Consider the following 13,690-nt stretch of genomic DNA (forward strand, 5'->3'; position numbering starts at 1 on the left):
CCCAGAGGGTTATGTCCATATGTAAAACACATATGGGTTTCAGAAAAGTGAGAAAAAATTCAATCAGGAAGTAGGATCGAGCAAACAATACGAAAAACTGGTCGAAATTAGAATGCATATTTCTGGCTCGGTATTGGGGGAAATTGGCGCCAGCAATTAGAGACTGGCGCCAGCTTTTAACTGTAGCGCCTGGTGCCAATACTGGCGTCTGGCGCTACGGCTAAAATGCTGACGCCAAGCTCTGGCCTCTGGCGCTACTTCCTACATGCCTCAGCAGCTTTCTGTGCTCGATAAAATTTTCCAGTTTCGCGCGGTGTTATTTCGGTCCTAGTTGTGAAAGATATTTCTCAAATTTCCTACGTGTAAAATCCTGTGTTTTTAACTCATTACGGATGGTCTTTCCAATGAGATCTTTTTTATGCATATGACAATAATGTTAATCAAAATTACGCACATGAAATACTTAGAACGTTTCGAGTCTCATCCACTCATTCTAAATCATTGCCGAAACAAATTCGGGAATTAAAATAGAAATTCTCCCCAGCGGAGTCACCAAAAACTGTAGGGCGTTAACCCCTAGCTTGAACCCCACTGTGATCATACACTAAAGTACAGTGGCGTCCAAAAGGGAAGAAGATAGAGCAAAAGAGTCGCCAACAAGTTTTAGGAACTTGTAAACCGTTCACAGGGTGAAGATTACACCCCTTAACGATCCAAGAGATCGTCAACTCCATAAGGTCTAGAACCAAATAAGGGTTCGGGGATGAAGGTACAAATCCAACCTAAAAGAGATTGAACCTGCCCTAATAATAGGCCTCTACTTTATTCTGATCATATTCATTTGCGCTTTTTAATTAACATACAATCAATATGTTTAACCCTAAACTTGTTTATCTATGTTGGTTGAATATAAATGCACATATAAGCTACTATTGGCGATCACTTGAAATTGTAATCAAATTAACCCTAAACAAGGTTATTTATTAATATCTTATTAAGCGTGATTACAAGTACCAATTCCCTTTAAACATGCATAAAAGGCGATCAAGCAATAACAATTAAATCAAGCAACATAATAATAATCATGAATATCATGATAATAAAATTATAATCATCATAAATAAAATAATCATCATTAAAATAATAATAATAATAATCATAAATTATAACAATTATAATCATAATCATGTTCATGTTAATATTAAAGCATAATAATAGCAAGATCCTAGGCATAATACTAAGAAGATTAATAACAAACCCTAGCATATCACTAAGCATTAAAAATCAAATCTTTAACCCTAACATGATACTAGCAATCATAAATATTAGGAAGAACATATAAGGCACCGTAACAATCATATTTAATATTAAAACTACCCTAGACATGATACTAGGAATATCATAATAACAATATAAACATGATTTCTACATCATAATATCAATTAAAACCATTAAAGCACTTACTTTGATGCCTCGTACCTCTTTCTAATAACAAAATACACACGTTAGTAACTTCAAGGAAAATAATAATTAAAACAATTTAATTAAATAATTGAAATAGAGATTTGGGACCAAACCCTCAGAAATTAAACATTTCACGTCTAGAGCGAAGGCAACTTCGAATATGGCTAGGTGTATCTAAGTCTTGCGAATGCGGAATTTTGTATTTGAGAAAAGGCTAGTTTAGAAAAGAGAGAGAGGGAGTAATCAAGAAAATCTTGATGAGAGTTGGTGAATGAAAACGGAGTTTTTACAACGTTATTTATAGAGAAAATCAGCCAAAAAGATAAAATTAACAAAACAAAGCATTGGCGCAACTGAAACAGAGCTGGCGCCAACATTAGGCTATTGGCACCAAGCGCCAACACTAGCGCCAGGCGCTACAGCTGGCGTTTGGCGCTGATTTCAGAAATTCACGCGTTTTTGTTTTTATCATATCTTTTGATTCGGAAGTCCAAATAAGGCATATAATATGTCGTTGGAAAGATCTTAAAGTCTACTTTCCAACTCAATTAGAATCAGATTAAAATATTTTGTAGATAAAAAGATATAGCCAAAATAGTGGAAGGGTGTCAGTTTTGGATAAAGTTTCATGTCTCATTCATATTTTTTTCGTTATAACTCGGATTTAATATTATAATATATCATTGGAAAGATAATTTCAAGATCTATCCAACCATATAAAATTTGGATAAATATTATGAGGCACAAAAATAAAATCTTAATATATTCCACTTCGTGCAAAACAAGGATTCTTAAAAGGAGTAGTTTTATTCAATTTCAAACTCTTTAAAACATAATTATCAATCCTAACTCCATTAGGATTTAAAAGAACCTCCTAGAGTATTCTAAAAGACTATAATCAATCCTAATAGCTTTAGGAATGATAATTAATAATAGGCCCTCCTCTAGATCATTGGGCCGCATATAAAAACCAAATCGGGCCAAGTTTAGTATTTTGGCCATAACTTCCTCGATATTCATCGGAATTGGGCTTATAATATATCGTTGGAAAGGTATTTTCAAACTCCATCCAACTACACCATTATTGAACCCATATTATGGACCAACCAAACCGGATTGGCTGTTTTCTTAAAATAAGTTTTCAAAAACAGAGAGAAGAGAAAAGAATTAAAACTATCCGCAACACTAAACTTTCCACACTTTCACTCCATTTGATTATGATTCGACGTGAAAGGTACTCATCACTGGGTTTGGTTTTGGGGAGACACAAATGGGTGTCTACAGGCGCCAACTCGGATCTTCCAGACGGTGACACGTGTCAAGCAGATATAGCTTCTGATTTGGGGTATTTAATAATCCACAGTGGACCAATGAGAGAGCAACACGTGTCACCCTGGGAGGCGCCCAAATGACCTCTCCAGATGTGTGACACGTGTCACTCAGATGTCCCTTCTCAAAAGGCGGCCTTCAAGGCCCAAACTTTGAGGGCGTCGCAAAGCGAGGTGTCCTAATCCCTAGGTCATCAAACCCTAGGGAGGGCACATTTCCCAAGGACCCTATAAATAGGGACATTCCCCTCATTTATGGGGACAAATTACGTTAATTATTGTAATTATTACTGAGCTGTCGTTCTCAAGAAACAGACAGCACCTGAGCTTGGAATCCGAGCAGATAACTTAATTTCCGCACGTTTTATTCCATCACTTTACTAACTTAATCTTCGGAGGCGGACCACCGACCATCCGGTGGTCCGTTTGTTTTGCAGGTACAGGCGACCTTGTGAATCCAGTCTTGAGCTGTAACTTTCCCGAGGGACACGAAAAACCCCGAAACAGGTAACATAAATGCAAAGTGAAAAGGAATTTTCATTTTATTACCGGTTTTTGTAGGTTTCCACCGGAAAAATTACCTTTGGTCACTTGAGTAGTACCCAATTTGCAACTTCCCAAAATTGGGTACTCAATTTGCAACAAAGGCCATAGTTTAGTACCCAACTTTTACATTTACTCAATGATTAGGTGTTATTTTTAGTAATAGAAGGAATATTTTGGAACATTTTAAAATACCCTAAATAGTATTTTGTGTGTAATCATGAGACTGAAGGAGTAAAACGAAAAAACATATGTTTATGCTTTGGGCCCCCTTTGGAGCTTTTTCACTTTTACAGTTTATTACTGCTGCACCCCTTCCTCACTCTCTCCCCTCCATTTTAGCGTACTTGGAGAAATACTCCATTGAAGCGCCTTCTGAATTTTCTCTCCTGCATTAAATCAGCGTCTTAGAGGTATGATGTTTTCTTTGATCATTGATTATCAGTTTCTCATTATACCATTTCAATTTAATTGTCAATTTAGTAAATTTAGGGTTCTTCAAAGGTGAATTTTTGAATAATTGGTTATAATTACTGAATGAAGTTCTGTAAGATTATAATGAGCGATTTTATTGGTAGAATTTTTCTGTTCATATCTTTTAGCCCGAGAGAATTTAACGTGTTTTTTTGAGTTATTTTGATGATTGAGTCATGAATTTGTTGCTAATTTGTTTCAGACTTTTGTTCATAAAACCCTTTAATGTCAAGACGAAACTATGAAAATGTACCTTGTCCCCCTGAGCCGAAGGCGGCTGCCTCTCCGGCTTTGGCTCAGGGACCAGCTTTTGACGAAACACAACCAATGGTTTTTGATGATGAAACACAAATTATGGAACTTTCTAGTGAAACTGATGTAATAGATGATGATGGGGGTGATTTTGGTGATCAAATGGACACCCAGTTGTTAGAAGTGTCGGATGATAACGAAGGTAGCGAGTGCACTAGTGGTAGGAAATGTATTGAAAAAGCTGAAACTTCGGCAGTGGGTTCAATTGACGTTGAGTTGCAGGACAGAAGTGGCAACCAAACAGCTGGCTTTGTGGAAAAGGAAACTTCTAATTGTCGGCGAGAGGATGAAGGAGATAGATCAGAATCAATATTATCAGGTGATGTAGTACCGTGTTTGAGTTGGCCAACTGCCTTTCTTTTTTCTTACTGTTTTTTTTTTTTTTTTTTTTTTTTTTTTTTTTTTTTTTTTTTTTTTTTTTTGGATTTTGAGTTTCTATGTATATACCTGCATATTCATGGTTTATTTAAGATTAAATGGCAATTTTGCTTCTATTGTAGTAGTTGTTTGGGGTTGCTGGAGAGGGGTTGTTTAATTTCTTTATATAAATTGTCCCGCTGCCTATGAGCTATGGTTATGCAACTTGTAAATTGTGTATAGATTGAGTTCTAAAATTATGATTTTTACTTTTTTGTATGGTGCTGCAATTACCAGTTCATTGATTGCAGTTGTTATAAGCTTTATCATTTTGGTGTCCTGAAAGTCTGCAACAGATACTAGTGCTTATTTGTAAAAACATTATTTCAATTGTTACAGCTAAAATTTTCTTTCTCAAATGTATTTAGTCCTCTGATTGATCAGCCTTTCTTGCAGGTTCTGCAAAAAGAGGATCTGCTTCTGTTCGTATAACAACTTTACGGGCTGCTGGACTAGCAACACGTCAGAAGAATGTTGACAATGGATCTGCTGAGATTCATTGCTTTGATGATCGTGGCATTAGTTCTAATGTTGAGAGAGCTGGTGGAGAAAAAGATATGGAAATTAGTGAAGACGAAGGATCAAGGGGTGGAGAGAAAAGCAGTGTTGTCAGATCATTGGCGCGTAAACTGTTTGGGGAAGAGGATGTAACTGATCTAGAATCTGATTATAATATCGGTGATAGTGGTAGTGGTAGAGAGGATGATGTCTGTAATAATGACGTGGCAGGACTGAGTTATGTAGATTCTCAAGAGCCTGGAGAACTATCACAAGCTAATGCACTTGAATTTGTTGACAGATTCCTGAAAGTTAATGTGTTTGAGTCAGATGAATCTATAATACGTAAAAATGCTGTGGCTGAAAAAAAAAGTCCTGGAGCCATTGCAAAAGGAGCACAGAGCGTTGCTCAACAAGCTAGACGTAAAAGTATACTTGCTGAAGCTTCAATATATGAATGGGATGACAACCTTGAGGATGGAGGAGGTGGCGAGTTCTTCATTAAGAAGAAAGATATGCTTTATGGGACCCCTAAGTCTTGCCCAAAACCTCAGAGTACCCGGCATCGTGAAACCAGAGAAAATAAATCTCTTGGAAAGTTACGAAATGAGAAAAAGAAGCAAAATCTACATAATTCCGTGACAGGCCTTTTAAATTCTGATTTAAAAACAGTAAATGGTAGAGAGAATGGTAAAGGCAGGGAGATACATACAGAAAAGAAAGTATATAATTGCTCAGGTCAGGAATTAGGTTTGGGTTCTTGCAGTAAAGATGAATCAGCAGGAGTGCAAGAGGCATCAGCAGTAGTGCATGATCCTCAATCAGTGGATATAAATAATGTGGGAGTTGACACTCAGATGGCCGCTGAAGCTATGGAGGCACTGGCTGCGGTAACTGAACTTGTGAATTGTAATAATATTGCTGATCTAGGTTGTCATAGTAAGGAAGGGCAAACTCAAAAAGAAGTTATGAAAAATGATCCTTCCAAGCAATGTTCACTTCAGAAAAGAGCGTGGTTCTCTACATCAGGAGTTGTTACTAGATCCAGAAGTAAAAGGACGATCATGACATGTGGACGATCTACCATGGGAAAGTTTGATGTTGACCTAGTTAACTCTATGGTGAAACAGAACAGGTCCAGTATGAAATTTTTTTCGACAGTAGATAGGGAATCATCTGATGGAGGTGCAGTGAGTGTTGGTGGCACGCAACCAAAGAGTAACTTTGAAGGACAACTAATTAATAATCCACCTCAACCATTAAAAAGGCGGAGTTTACGAGGGAGAGCTAGTACATTTATGCCAGTTGTTCAACAGGCTGCTCAGAGTTTAATGCATCATCATAAAAAGAGGAAAACAACAAATAATATGGTCTCTGAAAATATGGATGATGCACTTGGTGATTCTGGAGAAAGGCACTGCCTGGATTTAGTTTATGAAAAAAAGCGAAAGACAAGAAGTAACGCAGTCTCTGAAAATTTGAACAATAGAAACGACAGTGCTTCGGCTAACAGCAATAAGGTTGATGGGTTGAATTGTAGAACAGGACACATTCAGCATGCCTCTAATGAGGACCAACAATGCGGGGACAAAAGGTACACATTTAGTGCTGATAGGGGCCCGGAATTCACATTGGGGTCTATTGCTCGACAGACAAGATCAAGGTCAAGGTCAAGGTCAAGCACTACTCAGCGTGCAGGAAGTACACTAGATGAGATAGGTCTCTTTTCTAGTGGAATGCTATCATCGTTAAATACTCACCAATTTTCTTCCAAGAACCAAGATGCATCATCCCCTCTTGCCAAAGGAACCTTAACCTCTGCCACAATAGATGGATCACCTGGAAACATGCCTAAATCATCTATCCCAACATATAGAACTCCTGTTAACTTAAAAACTCCTAGAACTTCAGTTTCACCCATTTGCATGGGTGATGGGTATCATACACCATCTTTTAAAAATAGTTTATCACTCAAGAAAGAAGTCAGTGGTTTGATTGCCAGTGAGCAGAGAACCAGCTCTCCCTTCAAAGGTTTGAGGCAGAGAAGAGATATGCATAATGTTCGTGTTTTGTTCAGCCAACACTTGGATGACAATATCATTAAGCAGCAGAAGAAGGTAAGTTTTCTAGTGGACCCTGGTCTTTATGCTGTTAAGTTTGAATAGCTCCAACTGTGTGCCTATCTCTTGCTGCAGATTTTGTCTCGTTTCGGTGTTTCAGTGGGTTCTTTGATTTCAGAAGCCACACACTTCGTTGCTGATAGGTTTGTACGCACAAGAAACATGTTAGAAGCTATTGCTTATGCAAAACCTGTTGTGACACCCTTGTGGCTTGAGAGCTGTGGACAAGCTAACTGTTTCATTGATGAGAAAAATTACATTCTTCGTGACGCTAAGAAGGAGAAAGAGCTAGGTTTCAACTTGCCAAGGTCATTGGCGCATGCAAGTCGCTATCCTCTTTTGGAGGCAAGTCTTATTTCATTTTTGAATTTTCCTTCTTGCACAGAAAAGGCAATTTTCAGCTGATATGTTTACTTATTAGTAATTACCTGCAGGGTAAAAGAGTTCTGATCACTCCTAATGCAAAGCCTGGGAAAGAAGTAATTTCAAGCTTGGTGAAGGCAGTTCATGGTCAGGTATAGATTTCATTTGTCAGTGTTGCTTGCTTTATCTGCACTCCTCTCCAAAAAAGACTTTTTTCCCCCCCTCAATACTTCCTCCATTCTCTTTTACTCACTACGTTTTGACTTTCATGCTTTGCAATTCATAATTTTAACCCTTTATTTCTCTAATAAAGTAAGATAGAAAAAATTGTAAAAAATCAATATTGTGAAAATATAAATCGAGATGAATCTAACTTTACCCCACTGACTATATATTGTCCAACCTATAAATAAACAAATATGTCGTCCAACCTATAAATCAATAAAGGTGATCAAATAAGAACTTGAACATTGCAAATTATCAAACGTTGCAAGTAAAAGAGAGAGGAGGAAATAATTGTTTCTATTTGGAAATATCTATTCTACTTTTGAATTTGCAATTCATAATTTTAACCCTTTATTTCTCTAATAAAGTAAGATAGAAAAAATTGTAAAAAATCAATATTGTGAAAATATAAATCGAGATGAATCTAACTTGACCCCACTGACTATATATTGTCCAACCTATAAATAAACAAGTATGTCGTCCAACCTATAGATCAATAAAGGTGATCAAATAAGAACTTGAATATTGCAAATTATCAAACGTTGCAAGTAAAAGAGAGAGGAGGAAATAATTGTTTCTATTTGGAAATATCTATTCTACTTTTGAATTTGTTTACATGATGAAGGCCAGAGTGTTGTTACTTATATTCAATGAAGCATGTGAGGTAAGGCATTGAGTGAGAAGTCGTAGGGATTTGAAAGAGGGGAGAACTTTGAAGTTTTAGTGATTAAGGCTAATCATGAAAAGTGTATGATATTGAATCAATCAAACTCATTAACCTTAGCAACTCCATATTATCAATCTCAAACCAACTAAATCATAGTAATTAAATTGAATACAAAAGGGAAAAATTAGTCACATAGATTGGAGAGAAATCTAGATTGGAGAGAAATCTTCATTTAATGACCAATGCTGAAGGTGTTTTACAACTCAATCCCCTTATATTGGAGGCAAAATAAAAGGATGCAACCTTGCTTATCTCTTAGGGTTTGTTCAGTTCAGCTGCTTAATTTCAGTTCAATTCAGCTCCAGTCAGTTCAATTCAGTTCCTAATTTCCTTCGCTCATAGACTATTTATTTCAACTCAGCTTAGCTCCAATCACTTCAGCTACTCAATTCTCAACAGCAAATTAGAACGGGCCTCTAACCATTTGATTTTAAAATAGAAGGGAAAACGTCCATTTGATTATGCAAAGTGCTCTTAACTTTTTGTGTAGTTTTGTGTTTGCCTTGTCCAAGGTCCTTATAGTTACTCCACATTGAGAGGATTCCTCTTCCACGAGCTAACTTGCAAGTCTCCCTCTAGGTTAAAGTGTAGCTCTTTTAATATTTACTAGACTAAACATAGGGAAGAAATCGGAGGTTCAATCGCTAGATGTGTCCTTAATGCCTATCTATTTTGCACAATTGACATTATTTAATTAAGGAGTTTATAAAGAGGCTGCACCTACTTCTATGTTTGTTAAGTATGGGTGTTGGATTCAAGTCAAGTATTCAAGTTCGATTCACCGATGCCTAACAAGGCTTGGGATTTTTTTTATTTTTTATTTTTTGGAAATTTGAACATGGTTAGAATGACATGAAATTAGAAATGTATTTATCTACTTTTATTGTGGATAACACATAATTAAATTTTTTTTAAAAAAAAATTTAGTCATAATCATATTGAATAAATTTTCATAAATATCTCTAATTATCAATAATTTAAAATCAAAGGAAGTTGATATTTTTTAATTACACATTGAAAAGAATTAAGATTCCACATGACTTCTTTTTTTACTTATTTATAAACCACAATTTTCCCAATGCATAAATTCAACCATAATTATCTCTAATTTCCAATAATTAAAAATCATGAATAGTTGATATTTTGAAAATACACATTGAAAATAATCTCGTAAGATCCCACGTGACTGCATTGTCTTATCTCTAAACCACAAATTCTAGTCAAATTAAAATTATTGAATAATGTCAAAAGTTAAAACATGTCAACTAATTTGGAACAAAAGAAGTATGTGTCAGAGTAGATTTCCTTTCTATAAGCGTGCGTCTTTGTTGCTTTAATTATGGTGGAGCAAGTGATTTTCCATCCGAAGAAACACCTAAACTTTTTGTATTTTCTTGATCAAGGAGATAATTGCAAATAATTTGTTGGATATATTAAAGGTTCATTATAAATACATATGTCAAGAGAGAATATTATTTTAATCATGTAGATTCAATAAAACTATGGAAATAATCCTTTACATTGTTCAAGGTTTTCCTATTTGTAAATCCTTAATTAGTGAAGCTAATGGAAAATTTGGTGCCAATGATGGTTTAATGGAAGAAGTATAATCTAATGATTACGATCTTTATTAATTCAAAATTGATCTTTTAAAATGTTCTCAATGTCCCTACCCTTCCTTCTCTATCTCTTTGCTCACTATTTCTTTGCTTTATGTTTTAGCAAAACTTAAGTTGATTCTTAAAACTTTGCAATACAATATCTGTAGGATTAACCTATAATGCATCAAAGCCATAAGGCTAACCCTCTTTCCAATGCATCCAAACCAAAAGTCTAACCCTCTTTCTCCTACCTCTCTCCCTCATTCTCCAACATTTTGTTACTTATTTGTATTACTATACTAAGGGCCTGTTCATATTTACTTATTTTCTTTTCAGTTCAGTTTAGCTCCAATCAGTTCAGTTCAGTTCAGCTCCAATCAGCTCAGTTCAGTTCAGTTCAGCTCTTAATTTCCCTCTCTCATAAAATATTCATTTCAGCTTAGTTCAGTTCAGTTCAGTTCCAATCAGTTCAGTTCAGCTCCAATGAGTTCAGTTCAGTTCAGCTGAGTTCAGGAAATATGAACAGGCCCTAAGTATTAAAACTATACTTCAGAACACACTTTCTTTAAAGTGCTCTACCTTACCCTTTTCCTTGCTCTCTTTATTCCACTCCTTCATCCTTTTCCACCCTTGCTCTTCTATTATGGCTTCACAAGTTTCTTAATAGAAAATTTGTGCGAAAGAAACATATCCTCTCAGATTAATGTCTTTGTTGCAACCTTTGTGTTTCCCTAACAATTGAATAGAAATTTTAAATTTCTCGCAATTCATATTGGTAGATATTTGGTCTCCCCCCTCCCTAATTCCTTTTCCAAATTCTACACTTTATTACTCTCTTAATTCACTACATCCTTTAATTATAAACTTTCATGTTCCGTCCTTCCTTTGGATAGTATATATTGAGTTGAGTTTATACATCTCCTATAATTTCTCTCTCCCTTCATTTACCTACGTATCCTAATACTACAACTTCAACCTCTTCTTCACTCTCCTTCCTTCCACCTTTCTCTCTTTTGCTCATCTAATCTAATTTCACAAGTTTAAGTGAGCCTTTTATTGTTTCCTTATGTTCCTTATTCCCTTCATTTATCTAAGGATATTATTTTATGGTTTAATTCAAAGATTAGAAAGTAGAAAAACAATATATTCTTGAGGAACAATAACAAAATATTATGTTAGGTTGAAAATAAATCTTCATTGTTTTAAAACCCTTTTACATCTATTTCGAATATATTTGTGCACACAATTTAGAAGTAGTTCATGCATTATAAATGTTTTTATCCTCCCCCTCCGTTTTTTTAGTTGCACCACTTTTATTTTCATTGTCTCCTAGGCCATTTTTGAAGAGGAGTGAGATAGAGAGAAAAATAAGAGGCACCCATGTGGGTAGGAGAGAGATAGAGAGAAAGAAATGTCAAAAATAAAAAGTGTTGCAAGTAGTAAACAATTTCCAAATAGGAAAGTAAAAAGTGTTGCAAGTGGAAATAAAGGTTGAGTAGGATTGCCATTATTATTTTCCACAGAAAATTAGAGAGAGAGAGAGAGAGAGAGAAGGGTGTTTAATTGGATTGATGACCTTAGTGGGATTTCACTAGATTGGGATGTTTTTTTTTTTTCTTTTATTCTTCAATTGCAATGTGATAGCTATGCCAGAATTGTGACGCCCTTGTCGGATTTTCTTAACTTGGTAAGATGCTTGCCAGAAGTGAAGGGTGTTTAATTTCATTATAAAAAAAATTGTGGGTTTGAAAAGTTTAATTGAATAATTGGATTGATGACCTTAGTGGGATTTCACTAGATTGGGATGTTTTTTTTTTCTTTTATTCTTCAATTGCAATGTGATAGCTATGCCAGAATTGTGACGCCCTTGTCGGATTTTCTTAACTTGGTAAGATGCTTGCCAGAAGTGAAGGGTGTTTAATTTCATTATAAAAAAAATTGTGGGTTTGAAAAGTTTAATTGAATAATTGGATTGATTACCTTAGTGGGATTTCACTAGATTGGGATGTTTTTTTTTTTCTTTTATTCTTCAATTGCAATGTGATAGCTATGCCAGAATTGTGACGCCCTTGTCGGATTTTCTTAACTTGGTAAGATGCTTGCCAGAAGTGTATGTTGGAACATGGAAGAACTAAGTTTAATGAACTGTGAATGTTGAAAGGAAGATGAAGGAAAGTGAAAAATTAAAAGGAAATGCTACAGTCATGATTTAATCTGAGTTGTGAATTTTGGAATCTAAGGGTTCTTACTACTTTTCACCCTTCTCAGAGTTCTCGCTGTCCTTTTATTTATAATTTTTTATTTATTCTGTACCCACTTTCCAGTTCCCATGTCATATACCACATGCATATTGTAAGATGTACTAAATTTCGCAATGAATGCTTCCAGGCTATAGAAAGGATGGGCAGATTCATATCAAATAATGATGACCTGTTGGTCCTATCCTGTGATGAAGATTTTGAAGACTGTGTGCCATTGTTGGAGAAAGGTTACAACTTTACTGTATCGTTTTGTGTCATTTTAAAAATTGTTTGGAGCTTTAAAATGAGGTTCCAATCCAACTATTGTTGAGGTATTTGTTTGCAGGACTTGCTGTTTATAGTTCAGAGCTTCTACTCAATGGAGTAATTACTCAGCGACTTGAATATGAAAGGTAATTTTGTCATACAATTGTATTCTTCCGAAGATCAGTTAGTTTGTGTTAAAAAGAGGAAGAAAAAGAAAATCGTAACTGCTATGAAATTTGGCTCTATTCTTGTAATTATGTGGACCTGGTGGTTTGCCTAGTTAATTGAATAAGAACTGAATGTTTAGATTTTTGGCATGCTAAATTTTAGCTAAAAGGTCCTTGATTTTGATTGTTTTTATTTATTTGTATGATTATATTTATGTGTTTTCAATTTCAGATATCGTCTCTTTGTGGCTAATGTAAAAAAAACTCGCTCAACGTTATGGCTAAAGAAGGGTGGAGAACAGTTTCTTCCTGTTACCAGAACTTAGTATACCCTTGACTAACTTTGTATATTCTTGTACGAGTTGTACCCTTTTCATGTTTGTGCAGCCTGCTAATGTAAATAGTTGCATTCGCTTTATTTGTTCTATTGAAGTGCGCCTTTGTATTTCTTCTCCGTCTTAGCTTCAATCTATTTGTTGATTCTTTGTTCTTGGCTCCCAATTAGCAAACCTGTGAAGTCTACTTTGTGTTTCATCCCCATCTTAGGTTTAATATATCTGTTAATTCTATTGTTCTTGGCTCACAATTTACAATTTCAGAGAAGGTAGCTGAGTCAATGTATGTAGGAATTTTAATTTCAATGGCGATGGTGATGATATTGTATACGTTTGTGAATCATCATTTATGAACACTTCATTTCACTATATTAGTTACACTCGGGTTATTGAGTTACATGTTCATTCAAGTCTTACTAGTAAATTGCGTTATCTTCGCACTATTCTGTTTTTAGCTTAGACTATTTTAATTTAAAAATATATATTTTTTTAATATGAAAACTTGATAAAGCATCAGCAACTTATCAAATAATAACCTATCTTGGTCTCACTAAGCAATTATAAAGGCAAAAAAAGGTTGAATTCATGAGAGGCGTTGAATCAACCATT

General features: G+C 35.2%; 1 protein-coding gene across 1 annotated transcript; it reads left to right on the top strand.

Moving 5' to 3' along the window:
* The first annotated feature begins 3,646 nt into the window (after positions 1-3,646).
* LOC145632048 (uncharacterized) lies at positions 3,647-13,233 on the top strand. The gene is made up of 8 exons (XM_081684315.1): positions 3,647-3,748; positions 4,012-4,440; positions 4,935-7,153; positions 7,232-7,501; positions 7,591-7,671; positions 12,461-12,560; positions 12,659-12,725; positions 12,979-13,233. The coding sequence occupies exons 2-8, from the start codon at positions 4,035-4,037 to the stop codon at positions 13,070-13,072; spliced, it is 3,237 nt and encodes a 1,078-aa protein (XP_081540441.1). The 5' UTR covers positions 3,647-3,748; positions 4,012-4,034; the 3' UTR covers positions 13,073-13,233.
* The last annotated feature ends 457 nt before the right edge of the window (positions 13,234-13,690 follow it).

Source organism: Chenopodium album, chromosome 5 (genome assembly GCF_948465745.1).
Source record: "Chenopodium album chromosome 5, dcCheAlbu1.1, whole genome shotgun sequence".
NCBI classification, from domain to species: domain Eukaryota; kingdom Viridiplantae; phylum Streptophyta; class Magnoliopsida; order Caryophyllales; family Amaranthaceae; genus Chenopodium; species Chenopodium album.